We start from the raw sequence: 22230 nt of genomic DNA, 5'->3' as shown, positions 1-22230 counted from the left end.
TACTGTGATCTAAGAACCACACAGGGTGATGGGACACACTTGGCACAAAAACATCATAAAATCCATTCAGCTATCAGAGCTAATAGAGTGTTTGTTTACAGGAGAAGTACAGTCTTCATTACAGGACAGCTGTAGTCCTGTCCTTAAAAGCTCAAAGCCATTTAGTTTATTGCATTGAATGCTTGATAGACGAGGTTTGAATGGATTTTTACTTGTTTTTGAATCCATATGTGATTGGATAGGTGGAAGTCACAAGACACACCCAAGTGAAAAGAAAAAAAGCAAATAGCATGGCTGGAGTTCAATTACAGACTATGGCTTCTAAAACGTGATCACATTGACATTTTATAGGTTTCTGATAATTACTTGACCAAATACAAAAATCTCTCAATACGGTATAAAACTGGAACGAAGGGAACTTTACAAAAATGTTGCACTATTTTGCTTTTCTTCTTTTTACTTTTACAGAAAAAGAAGGTGTGACATAAGCATTTGAGCAAACAGATCTATCAAAGGGAACATCAAATTACTAAACTATAATAAAAGCAAACTCTGGAGAAAGAAAAGGGGAGAAAACAGTCTTTACAGTGTGGACACACATTAGTGCTTGAGTCTCTCATACCATTTCTCCAGCAGTTAACCTTCATATATTTCTGCTTTTGTTTTGTTTCAATTCCAATTCATCTAAGATTTTCTTCAAACTACAGACTATTTCCTAAAATATCTTAAAAGTGAAATTTAACATATCTAACATCTTAATGCATCTATATTTCTGATTGTTGTTTTACATTAATATAAGTGTCTAAAATGAAGAGGACACTGTCAGATGCTCTCCAGATTACGCCATATTTGCATGGTTGACGTACCCTTCCTTTAATATCTAGAAATAAAAGACATGCCTAAGAGAACAATATCTGTATTTAAGTACATCGGGGTGGGAGCACTAATAGAAAAACTACAGCATCTGCATTGCTTGGCTCCTGCTCTGTTTTTTTTTTTCATCAAATGTCATTTCTTTTATCTATAGATGATAGGAAGGGTGGGATCATCTTTGCTCAATTGGCTGACTCAAAATTGAATAAAGAAGATCTGAATGCTGAGATATTTTTGGAATAAGTTTGACTCGTTGTCTTCTACCTCCATGTGTGCTCTTGGTGGAGGTGTCCGCTTGCTTCAAAGCACCCCCAACCTTACTGGTTCTGGGACTCACGGACCTTGGCTTGCAGGGCATCGCAAGTCTTCTTGGCATCACCTAGCAACATCGCAGTGTTGGGCTTGTAGAAGATGGGGTTGTCGACAGCTGCATATCCCACGCCCAGGGAACGTTTCATCACAACCACCTAGAGTGAGATACACATGCACACACACTCATTAGTGTATAGAGTGAGACGCATCGTCGTAATCCCACCTTGATCCCAAACCAGCTCACATCCTCCTCCTCAAACCTCCACATAACAAGTTTGTCTGGAGGAAAAGTTACTGCAGCTAGTAAGCTAGTGTTAGTCAGCCGGACACGTTAAAGTTTGCATCTTATGTTAGAGCAAACGAAGACAGAGTTAAAGCCATTCACCGCATGTGTGTTCTTGTGTTTCTCATTTTTGAGAGACTACAAAAAAAGACATCACTGTTCAGACTCATGAAGCGCAGTGTATCACTCTTCTCAGAGCCTCCTGCATGCTGATTCATCCATGTAAAGAAATGCAAAGCACAGCTAAATGCACAGCTCTAGTTATGGTTGCTAAGTTATAATTGGACAGTTGTTGTTTGGAGGTGGGGCTTAGCAAAGGGTCAATTGGATTATTAGCGACAACAATATGACTAAGAAGCAGTTTTTTTAATTTTGGGCGGATTTTAACTAAAGTAAAACCAGAAATTTAAGGCAGATAAAGACAAATAATTCAAAAGTCACTTTTAAAACAATTAAAATGCCTTTATTTGTCGCAGCATGGTCATGTTAGACCTTAAAACAAACTACAGCTGCAATGATAGGTCAGTTAATCTATTAGTTGATTGAAGAAAAGTGCCTAAAGTTGCAAACTACCTTGATGATCAATTAATCATTTCACTCATTTTTCCAAACAAAAATCTCAAACATTTGCTGGTTCCAGCCTCTTAAATGTGATGATTTGCTGCTTTTCTTTGTCATTTATGATAGTAAATGAAGAGTCTTTGGTTTTGGACCTTTGGTTGGACAAAATAAGGAATCTGAAGACATCACTTTGGGCTCTGGGAAATTGTTAACAGGATTTCTGACAATTCTTTGACATTTTACAGATTAAACAATAATTGTTAGTTGCAGCACTAAAACAAACTGACGCATTTCAGCATTGAGCCTTCATCAGGAAATCGAGTTGTTTGTTTTGGTATAAAGTCCTCATCAGGGAGTCCAGTTTTTTTTGACTCCCTGATGAAGGCTTGATACCAAAACATGTCAGAATTTGTTTGTTTTGAGATCTAACATGACCATGCTGTGACAACAAAGGTATTTTCATTTTTTAAAGAGAGTTTTTTTTGTGACTTTGCGTACACATGTATCGCTATCCAAGGAACACCTTAAACAAAATCAAGCCAGGTCCAGGAAGTGCTCCTACCTAAACATTTTTGAAAGACATATAACAATTTGAAAACCATTTTATATTTTATATTTTACTTGAGAAAGAAGCTGAACATGTGAGTGTGTGTTCTCACGTGACTCATGCATGCATCACTGGGCACTTATGAATGACTACTTAAAAGCACTTGAGAGATTTTTTTGTATACCCAAATTTTTGTCTGTGCACCTGTATGTGTGTCTGTATAGTACGAGTGTGCGTGGTTAGGTAGAATGTCCTCTTTTGATTTCCCCAGGGGCAAAGTGTGTGGAAAATAGCAGGAGCATGTGTATGAATCCCAGATCTCGGAGCAGTGCCAGTGGGACGCTCCGAATGTCGTCATTCCAACAGCGACACAGTCACCGCTAATGGGATCAGGATGGGATTGCACCTGGAACTACACAATCTACGTATGCGAGTCTGTGCACATGTGGGTGTGTGTGTGTGTGTGTGTGTGAATGTGAGTATACATTTCTTTTTGTGCGTCTGTGTCCTCAAATGGAGGCCTCTCTATGGGTGTGGACTGCAATATTCAGTGATAAAAAGCAGTCCAGTTGTTATAAAATCTTCCATTTCTCTTTGTCTTTTTGAGCATCAGGACAACCTCATTATCACACATACAAGCACCAGATGACTCACCTGCTTTGACTTCCAGACCTCCAGCACGGGCATACCAGCAATGATGGAGTTGGGGTCTTCCTGGGCGGCTGAGTTCACTGTATCATTAGCACCGATCACCAGAGTCAGGTCCGTCTCTGATTGGACACAAAAAAAAATTAACATTAGAAAACATTTCTCTTTTTTTTTCATCTTTTTACCCCAGCCATTTCTGGATTCATTCTTTTCAGCCTTTGTCTCGATGACAAATACATATGTCACACACATGCCCGAAAATAGAAACAGTGCCACTAGTCATTTCAGTACTTCAACACATTCCAAATCAAATTCACCTCATTATGTGTATCCTGTTTTTGAGGACTGGAGATGTGGCATACAAGTGATGGCTCATTTAGTTGGAGATTGTGCATGACACAATTCGAGATGATGAGGTCAATATTGTGGGGGGAAGTTTGCAAAAAATAGGTTTTTGAGAAAAATATGGGTGGGAGAAAATCCAACATGATGTGACTTAATGGAACCATATGCAACAAATTCAACAAACAAACAAACAAAAAAAAACAGGAAAAATTGATTACTGTACATTTCTGCTACAAGTTTTTATCTTGCTGGCAAAAACAGAAGCGGTTTTTGTGTTTGTCTGGCTCATGTGTAGAATTTATATGAGCTGTACTGTGCCATGTTCTTGTTAACTTCTACAGTGGAGCAACTGAAAGCATCCTGAACATCACAAACTGGCATCATGGGATGTGCACGGCCCACGACAGAAAAACTCTACAGTGGGTGAAACAGGCCAGAATATCATTGATATCCATATACCGAGCATCAGTGACATCAGGGAGGAGAGGTGCCTGTGCAGAGCCCAGAGGAGACTAAAACACATTACACACTCCAACAGTTTGTTCATCCTGCTGCTGTCTGGTAAGGGAAAAAACAGTAAGTGCCTCCGTACCATCAGACTGAAGAGCAGCGCTGTCCCTCAGGCAGTGCTTCCAAAAAAATACATACTGGTTATTTACACAAAACTATGTTGAATGTTAGTGCACATACTTGGTATGTAGTGCATAGTATATGATTTTGGATGCAGCAATAGCTTAGCATTAAGACTGATGCTGGGCAAAACAGCTAGAACTAGCCTACATAACACAACATAAGAGTGGTATAGTTATGTTTTCATCCAAATCTTGGCAGGTAAGTGAATTAAGTCTGTTTCCAAAAAAAATACAACCTTTTAAAGTCAAACTTTTAACTCCATATGTTAAAATGTCACGGCCCTCTTACCAGGGAAGTCTTCGTTAATCTCTTCCATTTCCAGGACAATATCATACGGGACACCAGCTTCAGCCAGCAGCACATTGAGCTGACCAGGCATACGGCCAGCCACAGGGTGAATACCAAACCTGTGGGAACAAAATTTAATGAGTCCTTTAGAACAGTCCCTCCTCTATAGACCTCCTTATTGACCACCATCCACTGTAACCTTTATTAAAGGGATATGTGGGATTATTTAATGCGGGGTTGTATGAGGTATCGATGGTCAGTGTATTAGTTACAGTGGACGGAAGTTGGCACGTCCCCAGTTTGGAGAAGTAGAGAGGAGTACCAATACGGAAGTTAAACAATGAACTGCTGTGGACAGGGTCAGCAGCAAAACATAGCCTCTTAAAAAAGGTCCACTGACAGAAATCAAATCAGTTTAAATTTGGGATATTTTCACGGCTGTCTCATAACAAGGTAAAGCTTTGAAAATATTCTAAATATAGCGTACACATTGTTTTTTTTAGGTGTACCTTTTTTAGTTTATTGCTTAACTGATTCTCCAAACTGGGGGCATGTTGACTGCCACCTACTGTAGGTAAAAACCCTGACTATTAATAAGTGACTCAAACAACCCCACTTCAAATAATCTGCGCCATCCCTATAAAAAAAGACATGAGAGCTGGAGAGGATCAAAATAGTTGGAAGAGCCAAGATGGAGACTTTGGACAAGTGGAGTTGAGTTTGTGATTAGAGTCTGGTTATACACAGACTTCCTGCTGCACTCCTCCACCATGCATTATTTATCGAATGTGTGCGCATGTGTGTGACTGCGTGTACATGGCCATCAAACTCAGTTAGCCATGTCATGTAATCAGGGTAGGAAATTAACACCAGCCACTGAATTCTGGGGGCTAGGATGTCTCTGTCTTAAACCTTTCAGTCGCTTTGCCATGTTATCGACCACCGTTTGCAGATTTATTTGTCCATTTGTTCAGCGAGTTTAGGAGGATACAGAGTGCAGACGACCAGTTGCTTCTGGGATCTATTAGCGACTGTGGCTGGCGATTGAAAAAGTCAGTTTCTGCCCTACATGTAATCACGTACAGTCTACATACATCGGAGGACAGAGCGAAGACACAGAAGCTTTGGTCTTTATGCAAAGCTTCCAAAACTCATACTATTAGTATACTATAGTGGTTCATTAGGCTAAGGAGGAGGTCTACAGGGAATACATGGGCAGATATAACAATAAGGAAGCAAGTGACAAAAGAAAGCATAAGAACACAGAAGAGAGAAAAGAAAGAAAATAGGAGAGAAAGAAATCAGGGTGAAGGTTTTTTTTTCTGACCACCCACTTTCCTCTAATCAAGCACAAATGCTCTAAGTAGCAGCAGCTGCAACAGCCAGGATCAAACGACTGAGGCAGGACAATTACACAGGCTTCCGCTGTACCTTGTCCTTCCTCTCCTCTCTTTCACATTTCCCTTTTTCTCATTCCATCTTCACATACGAGTCTCGTCCTATCTGTCCTGTCCCATCTTCTTGTCATCAAGACCAAAAAAAACTAAACTCTTCTTTTCTGTCCTTCATGGTGCACTTTACATCTTGTACTGGGTAAAACTGTTTTACTTTATTTTCTTCACTCTTTACACTACATGTGCATCCATTTATACTGTTTGTACCTATCTACATGTATATATATACAGCCTATATCTATGTATCCATCCATCTGTATGAAATCTGGCTTATTTTCTATGTACATGACTTATTTCTTTTCACAATTGTTTACCTAAAACACACTTGATGTACACTGAATGTAGATTAGTTAGTCTTATCTACCCCTTACCTGACTGTCTTTCCAGCGTCTTGAAGCATCTTGACCAGCTCAGCGATGGGGTACTGAGCCTTTGCAGCACAGAGTCCGTAACCTGAAACAGAGTTTAAAACAATAACAGGTCAGAATGAGCTTATCTTAAAGCCTTGCGACTCGACTACACAACCTGGATCAAGACGATGGCGATCAATGTACTTGGCAGCACACAGATTTTTGTTTTAAAATGAGAAATCCAAAACTGGGAAACATGCCATTTAACGATTCTCATTTAGACAGAAGGAAACCAAAAATTTAAAACAACCTGTTTTTTGTTTTCATACTAAAAGAAAATGAAAATGGAAAACCACCTGTTGCCCGTTTGTTTGCTTTGAAAATGCACTTGGTGGCCAAGGGATTTTCTTTTTAAAATGAGAAACCCAAAATCAGGGAACAAGCCAATTCCCATTTAGAAATAGGGAAACTTTTTTTTGTTTTAACATTAAAACAAAAAGTCTCTTTTCTTTATCCCTCTTTCACTGCATTTCTGACCATTACGGCACGCTCCCACAAACACTCACTGCTCTGCAGTCCCATTTATTTATCGTCTTCTCTCATCCCACAGGGAAACATGTTACTTATCTTCTAGCACATAATTGTATATATTCCAATTACAGTTATACAGTAACAAAAAGGTTGACTAAACTATTTACAACTTGTAGGAACAGAAGCTGCTGCGGGATCTTGAAGGACCTGCATCCCGTTACAGTCTTCTACATTGGACATTAACATGACAAAAATGCCATAGTGCAATCAAGATATATTAATCCGCATTAACTGAGCTTCAACAATTGGTTAATCCATCACTTGAAATTAGCAGCAACTTTATTTGAGTAATTTCTCGAGCAAAAATGCCGAACATTCCCTGGTTCCAACTTCTCAAATGTGAAGGGTTATATTATATTGTTGTGTAACTTTATAATGTGACCTTGCTCAGGGTTACTTTCATGTCTCTGAAGAGATCATTTCAATCATGTATTTAATACAAAACATTTACATTACAGTGTGTTACTGTGCTGGCACAATGTTTTTTTCTCCAAGCCTCAGACCTGTTTCATGTTTAATAATGCTGGTGTGTGGCACTTGATTTTTATCACACATCACACACACAAACACACGTCAAATGGTCCAGTGGTGTTTACTAGCCCTGTCACAACAACCAGTCAGAAACCATCTTGTTACGACACACCAATCAAAATGACAAGGGTTCAAAGTCAGCACAGAGAAAGGGGGAAAAAAAACTCTTCAGAAAACATGTTTTCAAGCTCAACAGTTTAATGGTTTTCACTTTTTTCCTCCCCTCTCCGTCATCACAATTTTTTCATTCCTTGTGCTTCCAATATTCTCTGAGGAGTTTCCTGCTATAAGAAAAACAAGTGGACCCAGACCATGCGGAGATGGCCCAGACGAAGCCAGGAAAACACTTATGTTTATCAGGCAGAGTCTTAACCGTTTCCACAGATGTCAATCAGGCAAAGTGACTGTGACGGCACCAATTAGGGAGAATGGTCAAAATGGAAACAAGGGGACTGACTGAAAGCTGGCGCTGGGTAACAATTACTTACTACTCGGGTAAAGAAAAGAATTATACATTCGGATGGTTCATGTCACGGCTAATGTGACGTGAGAACTCTTCATAAATAGACCTGACATGTCATTTTACTGTACTGTTCTACTCTCACTTTACAGTACAACAACATATAAACTATGACAGTGACATTTTCTACAAATGTAACAACTGTGAAGAGAAATATCTCTGTAAAACCAGAGTATCAGCGTAGGAGGCAAAGCAATGACTGCTGTGGACAGTGTCAGCAAAAATTTAAGATTTTATCTAGTCCAAACAGACAAACAAACAATATCAGTTAAGTGTACACTATATTTGGAATAATTTCAACACTTTACCTTGCTGTCAGATATCTTTTCTGACAGGAAACTGCCACTGAATAAGCCAAATATCGCTTTCTACCAAGCAACCAGACTTCATGTGTAAAATCAGTAAATTTATTTCGCAAAGAGGAGTTGCTGATCTACTCCTGCCTTGATTGATTAGTTTGTTTCTATTATTGTGTGACTTAGTCAGCTGACAACTGACTATCGAAGTACCTCATACAACCCCTCTTCAAATAATCTGAACTATCCCTTTAAGATCAAATGTGTGACTTTCATGTCCAGATTTGGAGGCTCTGTGAAGCCTTGAATGACCTTTAGAGCCTGGGTAATCCATAAAATTACTTTGACAGGTTCTATTATCATGTGTTTCTTCTTATTCTGATCTTCATATTTCACTGGTTTCAGTTTTTATATAATTCTTCAAAAAAATGTCTGGCATTTTATTATTGGTCTTGTCTTGGTGTGGTATTGTTTGTAGACCATTTTGAGAAAAGGCAAAAAAAAAAGACACCATAATTTTTCATTTCCGCTCTCCAACTCCATCCAACTCAAGATTTCTTTGGCCTGTTTTCTGTTTTTCAGCTTTTGTCCCACAAAAGTAAGAAGAACAGAAATTTAATGTACATCGGTTGGTGCTCCATGGATAACTTCTTTTTCACTTCTTCTCAACCATGTGACCACTTTAAGTTTTGCAATTCTTGTAAATTGCAGAGGTTTCCCCTGAAGAGTTTGGTTTTGTATATAGGCCCTCAGCACTGTGACTGAAATCACCAGTTTACTGGCTGGATGCCTTTAGTCTGTGTTTACATGTACCCACGTGAGTAAAACAACTCCATGGAACTGTGACTGCTTCACAACAGTCTGACGAGGGGAATGAGATGTCAGTGGGCCACACAATGATGATGATTTTAGGACACCAATGGCACCAACAAGGGCTGTCGTCATAGCGACAAGTGGGAGGTTCAGACACGTATTTAAGTCAAATACTGAAAACACGTTAAAACAAAGAAAAGCATGTTGCTGGAACAAAGGCTGGCCGCCACACTCTAACCCCCAAAAAGGAACTAGAAGCCAATTTTGAATGTAGTGCTTGAATTGTCAACAAAGACCCAGCGTACCCTCATTCCATCTAATTTTCCCTTGACCTCGCATATATATGCTGCACTGTAGAATGTCTATTTACCAGGGACTGACGACCACACAGAAACCCAAGAGCGTGTATGTGTGTGTGTGTGTGTGGCCACTCTACCATGACTTGTCAATTAGCCTAGCAAAATGGTGATGTAACATGGGTCAGGAAAAGGTTAAATAAACAGAACACACACTTTGCTAATGCGGGGAGAAAAAAAAAGCGACTGGCAAAGTCAAAGTACCATGTTTTTCCACTCGCAGACGAGACCTCTGAAGTGTGTGTAGGGATGTGTGTGTATGTGTGTGTGTGTGTTACCTGGAGTGATGATTATGTTCTGGGCCTCTTTAATCATGTCGACGGTCTGATCCACGTTGACCTCTGTGTGTGTGCCCGTGATCTCCATTGGCTTGCCTGTACCGGTGGAGGATGTGCCGTAGCCTCCCAGGATCACGTTAGCCAGAGAACGATTCATGGCCTGAGAAGGGGAAGACAGTTATTAAGTATATCAATTTATTGTATTTCATTTTAGTCATTTTCCCCCCTTCCTTTTTAAAATATATTTAAAGTTATGAATCTGTATATATCAGCATATATATTCATAGTAAAGTCACAATTTTTCTGTTTATGTACATATTTCTTTTGTTTTTATTTTACACCTGCTTCGGAAATGTTAAAGTCTGTTTCCCATACCAACAAAGCCCCTTTCAATTTGAGATATTTTATTTTTTTTTTTATGAGTCCATTACTTTTGCTTTCACTTTATTAACTCAGGTTTTTTTTAAACCCTTATGAATATGCTTTAAGATCTATTTCATGTCCATACTAAAAAGTATAAGGACAGTTTGCATGAGTGGTTACTGGGTCAGTGTTGGTTTCGCTGTAGTTATTACAGCATGATCAATATGAATTTTCACAAAAAACATATTTAAAAGTAAGACTTAAGTTAATGCAACATTATAAACAATAATGTTAACTTCATCAATCAATTTTTTGGACCTGTCAAAAATCCTATTCAAGACATTTCAAGGCCTAAAATTCAGATTATTGGATTTTAGACTTTTTAACGTTCTGCAGATACTCTGAGACTGTGTGCAGCAAAACACAGCAATCAGAAGAAATTTGAAAGGGGTATCTCCTCAATAAAACATACAACTGAGACCTGAGATTTTAGTCAGAGCAGAAGCCCTGCTACAGCAAAGTTAGAGTCCCTCCTGGTGGACAGGAGCGGAACAACCACATGAAACAGCGTGCTGATCTACAACACACATCAAATGCTTCATTTTAGGATTTCAACCAGTGTTGCTGGGACTCCCGGCAGTAGCACTATGATATACAGTATGTTCTTCAAACTAATCTAGTCAACACATACTATTATATTTTTTAAAACAGATTTTTCTAAGCATTTTGGCCTTTTGTTCACAAGCAAACTCATTCCCTCTGTACATGTCAACACAGATAACTAATACTCACCACACACATGATATACGACAGGATGGCTCCGGACGAGCCAATGAGAGCTCCGACGATGGTCAGCAGGTTGTTGTTGAGCAGGAAGCCCTCAGCACACAGGGCCCAGCCTGAGTAACTGTTCAGTACAGTGATCACCACTGGCATGTCAGCACCTCCGATGGCTGCTGTCAAGGTTACACCCTAAAAGCACAGAAGAAGAAAACAGGATTCAGGTTAGTGTTTAATATAGTGAACACCACAGAAGAAGTAGTGATCCATAAAGAAGAGGTGAAGAAAATTAGTAGAAAGTTATAAAGTTTTAACAAACTGTCCCTCCATAACAACTGGAACTAGCAAGCTTAGTGATGCACTGATTCAACCTCACTAGGATACTTAAAAAAAATCTGTTCCAACAGAGAGAAAACTTACATTATTTACAATCAAATTCACTGCTTCTGTGTCCCTCCATCATCTGTACAGTTTTTGTTTAACAGGGGCCAACTGTAGTTATCAAAGCGGCAGTGAGATCCAGGAACGAGTGCCTATTTTTTTTTTCAACATGCACAGGTGCACATCATCACTGACAGACTGTAGATTTAGGAATGGTTGCAAGTGAAAAAGCACACGCACGTACAGATACATTACTCTGACTGATTAGAGATCAGACACAGCTATTCTAACGAAATTCATTTATAACTGAAACTGAAATAATATCCAGCTAACTTCTCTTGGGATGGGCTGGTGATTTTTTTTTCTGACTGATTTCACCTGATGATTTTCCCAGCAACTTGTGTAAATATGCAGAGCAGGCAAAAATGTTGAAATTGCAATAAATCAAGTGTAATTTTTTTTTTCCTTTTTACAGTAATTACAATGGTGTGTGCACACTGCCTGGATTCACCTGACTATAATCTATTCTGAGAGGCTGTAAAACTCAAAAGCTCACCATCAAATTTATAGACGACTAAGGCCTATCAAAACTAAAATTATCTCTCAAGACAGAAAGTATTGGTTTCAGGAGGGAGGTCGGAGTTTGATAATGCATGGGGACCATTTATGATTGACAATATCAATCCTGTAAAAATGGTAGCTACATATAATGGATGTTTATTTTTTTGTTGTATGCACATTTTTTCCTTGTTTCACTCTCTAGGTTTGTTCTCTTGTTTTCTAACCTGATTCTTGCTGTTAATATGTATAAAATCTGCCAAATATGTTCTTTTATGCTGCTACAATGATGTTATTGAAAAAAAAAAAAAAAAAAAAAAAAAGATTGATTTTGTTTACCAAGATGCACTGTATCCAACATTAGAATAAAATATTCTTTAAAAAAAAATATATCACTCTCCTGATTTGGTAAATTGACACAGTAAAAACTGATGAATGAATAACTGTCATAATCAGTGGTCATTTCACTGCTATATGCAAAGTCACTAAAGTTTGGAAATCTTGTTAAATTGTCTTGTTTAATGTGTAAGCTTCATATTTTTTATCCTGCAGATGCTAATTACAATAACTTACTACATAAATATTAAAAAATGTTAAACCAAAATCTCATCTCAATAAGGACATAATGAATAAACTGTGTCTCGAGGTCAAAAGTAGCTGTAGTTGCTATTTATTCCTAAATACTTTGCCACTCATGCAAGAGGTTGATCTTCCACTTACTTTAACAATGGTGCAGACCAATATAATGAATCGAATATGAACAGGAACGTGGCACATAGTTGAGCCTGTTTGCCGCTATGGTTGCCAGACTATTAACAACTCTCTGCTCAACTTTGAGTGAATCGCTGAGCAGCTACTATTACCTGTGCAAGAAGCCTCTTACTTGACAATTTTCTCACATTTTAAACCCTTCCAGCATATTTTTCTCTGACTCCTTCCCTTTTACCCTTCCTGAAGTCTTTTAACAACATCCTTGCATGCTTTGTCTGACAGCATGTAAAAAAATAATCTAATCTGCAACATTTAAATGCAGATTATTCTATTGACCACAAAAACACACACAATTGCTGTACCATGACAGCGGAGAGAGCAGAAACAGATCCAAGACAAGTGAGGCCTGTGGTGTAACTGGGATCCAGCATGTAGGGAATGATCCCGCCAGCACTGGCTGCCAGAAGGCCGGCGTTCAGAGCGTGACGAGCGGGGAGCATCAGGGGAGCGCTGTTCAGAATACCTATATGGAGAGAGGAGGGAGAGAATGAATTATGGGGGGTCAAAGGAAGAGAAAAATTACATGGATTGAAAATTAAAAACTAAAACAAAAACAGCACCAATAATTGCAAATTATTGCACTAACATTTATTTGTCACATCAGCGGGGAACTTGTCCTAAAAAGGTACACATCCACACAGCAGAATAAAGCTTGTTCAGTTTATAAATTTAGCATTTCTCATTAGATTTAAAATTCATCAGCCACTGCTTAAGACTTGTCATTAACTGAACGTCACGTTCATGCATAATATGCCCTTCTGAAACACTTGCAGCCAACATTGAAATTACAGTGTGGCTGCCCAGGACCAGTGCCAGCACAGGAACCTGATGAACCCTGATTTTTTTTTTCCTCTTTCCCCCCTCACAGCAGGGAGAGGTGGGTTTGAAGCATCAGACCCTCTCTTGTTGATAAGTACAGTACAGCCAAGAGACGTCAACTGTCTGCAAGAATTTTTTACTTTTAATCCTGTTTTAAGGATTCCTATCAGTGAAGATGATATGGTCCTTTTATTACCCCAAAATGTTAAAGTGCAATGAAATGTGCAGCTCAACTAACTGGTGGTTATGGACTGGACAAAGAACCAAAAGATTGCACCAAATTGATCTTGCTCTGGTAATGAAACAACTAAGCTGTTGCAAATAAAACAGAAAAAACTAAAATACATACAAAATGACACCAAAGATGTGTCACGCTCAAAAAACTGTGGTTTCCAAAAATACAATTAACAAAGAGAAGAAGAGAGACAGACATGCTGGAAAATGGCTGTGCATTAAAATAATTATTTAATTTTTTTAAAAAGGACTGCTAGTGACTGCTGTATTGTTTTTTTTGCAATTTGTACATACATAATTCGAGCAATCATTTCCAGAGACAAATTAATTTTTTTTGCTTTTATTAAATCTTGTGATAAATATCGTATCATGAACTTTTTACTGTGGTGTTATCACATGTTGAGCTTTTGGTATCATTACATCCCTAAAATAAAGGACAACCTGATCCCCCAAAATGTCAAACATCAATGCAGTTTAGACCCTCTCTTTATCTGCCTGTGCCATCAACCACATGTGGTTTATAATACCGAACAGCATTGTGCAAGTCCTGTCTGTACATCGGCACACAGCTTTCCAGGCCATATTAAGTATACATGCTTGCTTCTCTCACCTTGCAGTTTGCCATATGCCACCAGAGAGCCACTGAAAGTGATTCCACCAATGTAGGTGCCAAGGTATGCCACTATCTTGGTGAGGTTGGCTGCAGGGTCAGTGGCGAAGTGGGGGTACTCCACCATGTATTCGGCCACACAGGTGAGCACAGCAGCCAGGCCCACCAAGCTGTGGAAGGCAGCCACCAGCTGGGGCAGGTCAGTGATCTGGATCTTCTTAGCAATGGCCAGGCCTGAACAGAGAGAGAGAGAGAGATGGCAAATAAATAAAGTGCAGTGGCTCTGAAGGACCCACACATTAATGACATGCAAATCACAAGCACGTGCACACACAGTCAAAGGACTGCTGGGAAGTGGATCCGTCTGAGGACCCAGGTGCTGCTGATGAGGCCTGTTTGGGGAAATTCCATGTTTGTGAGTGGGTCTACACTGTGTGTTTGTAGGTGTTTGTGTGTCTCCTGCAGGAAGCATTGCAACATTACTGTAAAAAAAAAAAGAGCACAACTGTCTGTGTGGATGGTTTAGTCTGGGATTCAGCTTTGTTACTGGAATAATTAGCATATAAATGTTCCAACTGTCCTGCCCGAGTGAGAGAAAGTGAGTAATAGATGATGCTGACCGTTCTGACAGACCTCCTGGGTCTGGCGGTGAGTTAGTCATGTTGTGTTTGATGAAAACATCAGTGAGTCTGTGCACTCTGCACACCTGCTGCTTAATCTGGCCAAGCTTGGAACACATGTACACGCACAAACCATGCAGAACTCATATCCATTAATTTACATCTGCTGCAGCACAATTCTCAAAGTATTAGAGTTACACCACTTCCTAACTGGAAGTGATGTGAACGAGCGAACATCAGAGTGTTTCGGTTTTTCCCAATGAGGATGTCCTAACCAGCTCCGTGTCTCAGGGAACAGGCTAAGCCAGGCTTTCTAAACCAGTGGGCCACGCAGGCTGTGGTACAGTTAGCCAACATTCCTTCAAATGCAGACATGCAGGACAAGCAGTGACACACGAAAAAGTGATGCGGGAAACAACCCTATGCCAGTAAAGATGTCTACTTAAGTGGCATATGATGATGTCCACAGTGAAAAATTGCAGTTGACGATATTGTTTTTATACTTTCTCTAATACTTTTTATATGTATGCATGTTGGATATTAATTACAAATTGGGCAGTACTTTATGTCTTTATACTGTATATTATACTGTTAGAATGGTAGAGGGCTCAGTGGTCAATCATCCACTGACCCAACCATAGTAACTTCTTTTAATCATATTTATTATATGGATGTTCCATTTTTCAAATCTATATGAAGCCCTTGTGTATGAAATGTGTTATAGAAATAAACGTGCTTGTTTTTCCTTCTTTTGACATGAGTACACACAGACTCACCAGCACTGCCACCTACAGCCATGGCTGCACTCATCTGTGCCAGCAGCTCAGGACTCGGCTTCAGGGCACCCAGAGTGGCTGCGAGTCCCCCCGCAACTCCAATCATACCCAGAGCGTTACCAAGGCGGGCTGTTTTCTGGTTGGAAAGACCAGCCAGGGCACCAACACAGCACAGACCTGAACCCAAGTACATCATCTGGTGAGAGAAAGAGACAGAATGGGGAAAAAGGGGTTATAGACCAGCATTGAGGGGCAACAGAATGAGAAATAAGACTATTTACTTGGAATGCCCTGGACAACATCTTGGCAAACAAAGAATACATTCAGAGGATGCTTGGCTGACTTTTATATAGTCATGGGCTGTTTTGCATAAGGTTTTGTTAGGAAACAACAAATATAATCTTGAACTCAACATCCTCTCACACCTGTTCAATGTTGTATCCAGAGTGCAGAGCAGCAGCATAGCCTCCAACAAAGACACCACCGGGAAGCAGATAAAGGTAGTTATACTCTGGAGGATCAGTGGGACGCTTGAACATGTCCAACATCTTCTTAGTCACCAGAAAACCACCTGGGTGAAAGAGAGCATATGAGAATATAAATACACCTATATGTACAGTGGCAGAAAATCAGGATTAAAAAGCTGCTTTTTACGAAAATGAATAGTAATATACAAAAAAGTGAAAGAAAGAAAAAAAGAGGGTAAGAGGTGTTGAAGCAATGAGTAGAGTCTCCTGAAGTGCATGAAAAATATCTATTTTTAGAGGTTTGAGAGGATTTAACAGGTGTTTTAAAGCCAATAGCTAAAAACGGTTGCCAAGCCCAATAACCAATGTTAGGAATTTAATGAGTCTACTTCATGTCAGTGTAAATATTTCAAGTAGAAAACCTCAAAAGCGTCAAACCGGGACCAGACGGTGTCTCACTACTTTACAGGAGGAGATCGCATTACTGTGTGTGTGTCTCCCTTTTTCCCCTCTGGCATGATGGGAGCCACGTGCACATACACGCACCCATACATACAAGGGTGAATCTGAGGCTAGCACCTGTTTCTTTCCAGTTCATGTAATTTTTGTCGTAGACTGTTAAAACATGCAATAATAATAATAATAATAATAACAATAATAATGCAAACACTATTACTGCAGACCAATCTTGAGTCAATATATTAATATGGAGGAATGACCATGTATTTAAACAACACAAAGCCATTATCCAATCATTTCTTTTCTTTTTTTAAAACCCACAATGACTCTGTTGACACTATATTTAGAAACACTGTCATAGTCATGAAGCCTAAGACAAGATTGAGGCTCTGTTCAGACCAAGTCGGGCACTGTAATGATTAGCACATGCATAGGACTGTGCATGATGTGCAGGGGTGTGGGCGTGTTTATTGGGCGTTACCACTACTCCCTCTCTCCATTCACACTCTTGCTCACTCGATCACCACTGACTGCACCATGGCTGACCAGCTAATGATGTTAACTGATGTTAGCAGTGCACCCAGTGGAGGTTTGGTTGGGAGCAGTTTAAAATGAAATGGTCTGATTGTAATCTGAGAACATCTTTGCCTATAACCAAAGACAGAGAGGACAGATGTTTTTTAATGCACAGAGAGAGGGTGTAATCATTAAACCTGAAAATACAAAATACAAATGTTTCCCTTTGAGGTTATGGTTTCGTTCTAAAAGGAGAGCAATGGACAAAAAAACCACATGAAAAATATGGAACCTGATGAGACCTGCTAGCACACATTGATATTCAGACAGTGAGAAACTTAACATATTAAGCTCAAGATATTCAACAGACCCAGGTGTTTTCCGTGCGTTCCCACATCTTACGACTGTGGAGGAATGGCGGGAACAAGGAGCTACGGCCAGGGACCTGTTCCTCAAAACAGTCAGCCAAGCCCAAAAATGCCAGGGTCTGTTTTATGGGAGCTAAATTTCACTATTGTGTTTCGTCCGTTTCCATGGAATGAATTTTTCTGCTCCCTGGGGTTTATGGGTAATGTGGTAAACCGCTTAGAAATGTGCGTGTGGAACTGAACCCACAGAGAACATCAAAAATGAAATGAAACAACCGGTAAGAAAGTAGGTATGTCTATAAAGGCTGTGGTATTTGAGCATGCTTTGGTTAAGGGGAACCTAAAATACTAATAAGTGGTTTCTAATGCCACAGAGCTTAGAGGGCCTGAGATTTGTGGCAGGATTCACAGCCTCATCTTGAACTTCAAAACCTTGTGGTGTCCTGCAACACATAAAAATCAAAGCAGCTTTGGTGCATTTTTAACAAAGAGGTTCCATTATGTAAGTTAACCATTCATTTGCTTGCATCAAAGTATCCCCTGATGTCTAGCTGTGAGCTAATAGGAGAAATTAAAACAAATCCATGGCTCTGCCCTGAAGGAACACTCTGTTTCCCAGGACTATTAGAGAGTGATGAGTATTATAATGACTCCAGGAACACTTTGTCATTATAATGGGAATTATTAACGATAATAGCAGGAATGAATGTGTGTGGTCCGAGCCAGAGCTGCTGACTCCGGTGTGAGCAGGTGGGTAAGAAAGGACAGCTGCAAAACTGTTATTGTACAATCAATATAAAACCCTTCAATCTTCAGCCTAAGTTGATAGTTTATTGGCTAAAGGTTGCTGTAACTGGCAGGGTTCACTGTGAGGTGTCTATGTGCAGGTGACTCACCAGCAATGTTGACCGAGGAGATGAAGGCAGCTGCCAGAGCCAGTGTCTCAGCAGTGGATGTTGGGGTGTAGCCACCTCCCATCAGGGCAAGACCACCCACAGCCGTCAGACCTACGGAACAAGGAGATTTTAGTATTCATGAACCGCTTTCATTATTCATTATACAGGACATTGAAAACTTTGGTGAAGAGGTTACAAAGACAACACAGATTGCACTTCTACAGATATTTTATACTGTTCTTCTTAAAGGGATAGTTTTGAAGTTAAGCAACGAGCTGCTGTTGGCAGGGTCAGCAGCAAAACATATTTTAGCCTTGTAAAAAATGTCCACATTAAAAAAACAAAACATCAATATCAGTAAAAGCGTGCACTACATTTCTTTACTTCACCATCAGACAGCCTTTTGTGACAGGAAATTGCTCTTATATAAACCAAATATCACTCTCTCTGAAGCAACTAAACTCCATAGGCAAAATCAGTCATTTCTGAGCTGCAGGTCTAATGCTGCCTCAATCTGGCAGTTTGTGTACATCATTGTGTGACTTTGGTGAATCTGAACTAATCTTTGAAAACAGAGAAGTCCCACAATACCACAAATTCACAGATCGAGGCAGTGGTAGACCAGCAGCTCCGGTGTTTTGCGAGGTAAAATAACTGATTGGATTGGAGTCTGGTTGGTTTGGGGGGAGTGATATTTGACTTGCATAGATGGGTTTTCCATCTAAAAATACTCTAAATATAGAGTACACTTAAACAGATATGAATTTTCTTTTAGTTGGAGCTTTTTTAAGAGGGCTAAAATACATTTTGCTGACCCTGTCCATCGCAGTACATTGCTTAGCCTCTGACACTGGGACTCCTCTGCTTCTTCAAACTGAGAAAAGGTGGACTGGCATCTACTGTAAATAATACACTATAAATAAGTACCTCATACAACCCCACTTCAAACAATCTGAACGATCCTTTTAAGCTCAGAGTACTCGGTTTGCTTCCAAGATTGGAAAAAGACAGAAATAGGAAGATTTAGAGATAAAAAGAGAAGGAGAAAGAGAGAGTGCGTGTTTACTAAAAGAGGCTCAGGAAATCTTGATAACATCAGTCCTGTAATGACTTACAGGCAGTAAGATGCAATACACAGCACCCTAAGAGCCTGCGTTCACACGGAATTGTGTTTGTGTACAATTTAGGTCAACTAGCAGGTAGACAGTGTGTATGCATGTTTGGTTTTTTTGTTTGTTTCAATAGTGTTACACTGATTTTTCAATTGAGGCAAATGTGATGTTCGACCTTCTTTCACAAGTCTCCTTTTTTCTCTGAAAAAAAAAAAAAAAAAAAAAAAAAAAAAAAAAAAAAAAATCGGCTCCATGGGTGTATACCAGCTCCTAAACAAAAAGTTTCAAAATGTTGCCAAGCGTCATTTCACAACTTCTATTATGTAAAGTCAAGCTAATTCAAAATTTTCCACTGTTACAAAAAAGGCAAAACCAGCAGGAAACATGCACCATTACTGCGACGAGGATATAAAGAACAGAATTCAGAGGAATAACAAACTTTCCAAACATCTGTAGTTTGGTTTCTTGGGGGAAATAAAAAAAAAAAACACCCAAAAGTGTGTCAGGATGCCATGAATCAGCTATATTCTCTATTGACTAATGTTAAGCATGTTTTGCTCATATTACCAAGTTGACACAGATCCTACAGCCATCTACCCACACACAGCTTACACCCAATCAGCAATCTTCTTCTGCATGCTTCATAATTTTTCAATGTTCAGTCACTGTGCTGCTCTGCTATTCACCTCTTCTTTTCCTTTTTTCATTTATTTAGTAAACTGTTTGTAAATGCATTTAAAAAATCTTTAACCAACTACAAATACCATTCATTTATTAACTTTGAGTACAACTTTGATGATGAAACATGCCCTCCCCCCGTCCTGATATCTCTTGTACTGTTGCCAATTAAATATCAGCTTCATCTTAATTACGTTACACTTCTTTAGTTAAGGTCACTATCCCAGGACTTTCTTTATTTTTTTAAGACATTGTTACTCTTTTAAAATAGGTAATGACTTGAAACAAAAGTTGCCTGTGGCTGGATGCGAACCACAGTAGTTGCTGTTCATTGGTTAAACCCTTAACCACTAGACGGCTTACATTTTTATCTGGACTGTTCTCTTTTGCTGGCAAATTTTGTTGTTTTTTTATTGCTTTATCTAACAATCAATCTATTCAGTCAGGCTAGGAGTTTATTTTGAAAGAAATGCAATTGCAATTCCAAGCAGTTTTCAAACCTTGAAAACACCACATAATACAATAATAAAAAAAATAATTCAAGTGTTTTTAAGGATTTCCAGCACCTGTATGAACCCTGATAAAAGTCTTGCACTTCAAGTTTACATTGACTGAAAAGGTTTAGCTTGAAATGTGATCTGACAAGAAAAAAAATATATAAAGGGATGTCTTGATCAAGTTTTTTTTGGCCCTGATCCAAGTCTTTCAACACTAGGTGTCCCTGATATGGAGTTTAATCTGGCAGATATGAGCATTTACCTAGATGTTGGTTACTGGGATGCACATCTGTCAATAAAGGCTTTAAAATGAGATACTGTACTGGCCCAAAATGAACATTTCTGCCAATATCACAGACCGGGAAGATGACACTTCACTGTGCACACAACACAAATATGTCTGCAGTGTGGAGGTTTACTGAATGTAAAACAGACAGCAAAGTTGCCATTTGCTATTCCACTACAATACGTATGTATATGTATCTGACACATTAAGATCAGGATTCTGAATTTGTCACACCTTTTTTTATTAGCTCCTTGATTTAGATGTATATTTAGGGGGAGATCAAAGGCGAGCCCAGTCACCACAACTAGCAGAATAGCCAGAAAGAAAGCCAGGAGGCATCAGCGGACAAACGCATGCAAGCACCAACTATCACACACACACATAACAGTATATACTGGGTGGGCCAGCGTCCTCTAGGTGTGTATCTGTGACAAACACACCAGGCTTGAGTGTGACAGTGAATCAGTGCTCTCAAGTAGATTAAAGCATTACCAACGGACACCAGATATGAAGCCACTGGATCTGTGACTGACCCACCAGTCAGAGTCACTACTGGCTGTAACACTATAATCTCCACATGAAGAATATAACTGTCCCTCATTCAGACCCTAAATTCCAATATGATTCCCTAATGTCTGACTGATATTGTGTGTGTGCATGAGTGTGTGTGTGTGTGTGTGTGTGTGTGTGACGCCTGGCACAACAACAACAGAATTCTGTTGGTCTCACTGTTTCCATAACCACAGTCAGTCAGTGACAGAAATAAAGAAAAAAAAAAGGTAATAAAGGCCCGCCAAATAAGAAGGAAAAATACCTGGACAGGGAGGAAAGGAGAGCAGGACAGATTGAGGGCAGACAACATGAAGGGAAGAAAAGGGGAAACCTTCAACGTGTCTTCATTTCTTTCATTTTTGGTCTCAAATTCTACTGATCTTGGTCTGATCTCATGAACTCGTGCCTTTTAGACTGAACACTGCGAGGAAAAATGTGAACAAAGTTTTAAAAAATAATCACATTTATTAAAGTTTGATAAATTTGACAGAGCAGATCACAAATTCAAGATGGTGGAAAATAAAAGGGTGCAAACCTGGAGGAACATGAAAGCTGGTGTGAAGATGGGAATGTGAAAACAGAGTCTGGGTGTAAGTAATAAAGTTTTAAAAGGACGTGAAAACGTGTCTATTTAGTTGTTACACTGCTGGGGTCCAACACCGAGCTCTTACGTCCGGCTGTGTGCACAAGTAAATGAGCAATGGACTTCCCTGACCCTGAAAGATCACCAACAGTGTGTTACTTCCTACGCTAGTGTGGGTCTTGAGGGTGATCAAAGCCGTCAGAACACACACACACACACACCTAC

General features: G+C 39.4%; 1 protein-coding gene across 1 annotated transcript in view; it reads right to left on the bottom strand.

The window, feature by feature from the left end:
- Positions 1-418: 418 nt before the first annotated feature.
- nnt (nicotinamide nucleotide transhydrogenase) overlaps positions 419-22230 on the bottom strand; it is a 37877-nt gene continuing 16065 nt past the window's right edge. Inside the window, exons 12-22 of the mRNA XM_084745681.1 lie at positions 18298-18408; positions 16017-16162; positions 15592-15787; positions 14196-14429; positions 12835-12995; positions 10835-11014; positions 9680-9839; positions 6316-6397; positions 4491-4609; positions 3231-3346; positions 419-1340 (exon numbers count right to left, since the gene is read on the bottom strand). Coding sequence (XP_084601807.1) covers positions 1191-1340; positions 3231-3346; positions 4491-4609; positions 6316-6397; positions 9680-9839; positions 10835-11014; positions 12835-12995; positions 14196-14429; positions 15592-15787; positions 16017-16162; positions 18298-18408 — 1655 coding nt within the window. The 3' untranslated portion in view covers positions 419-1190. The remainder of the gene's footprint in view (positions 1341-3230; positions 3347-4490; positions 4610-6315; positions 6398-9679; positions 9840-10834; positions 11015-12834; positions 12996-14195; positions 14430-15591; positions 15788-16016; positions 16163-18297; positions 18409-22230) is intronic.

Source organism: Lutjanus erythropterus, chromosome 20, assembly GCF_056507025.1.
Source record: "Lutjanus erythropterus isolate fLutEry1 chromosome 20, fLutEry1.hap2, whole genome shotgun sequence".
NCBI classification, from domain to species: domain Eukaryota; kingdom Metazoa; phylum Chordata; class Actinopteri; order Lutjaniformes; family Lutjanidae; genus Lutjanus; species Lutjanus erythropterus.
The sequence above is the reverse complement of the archived record's forward strand: the minus strand, read 5'-3'. Positions and strand labels throughout refer to the sequence as shown.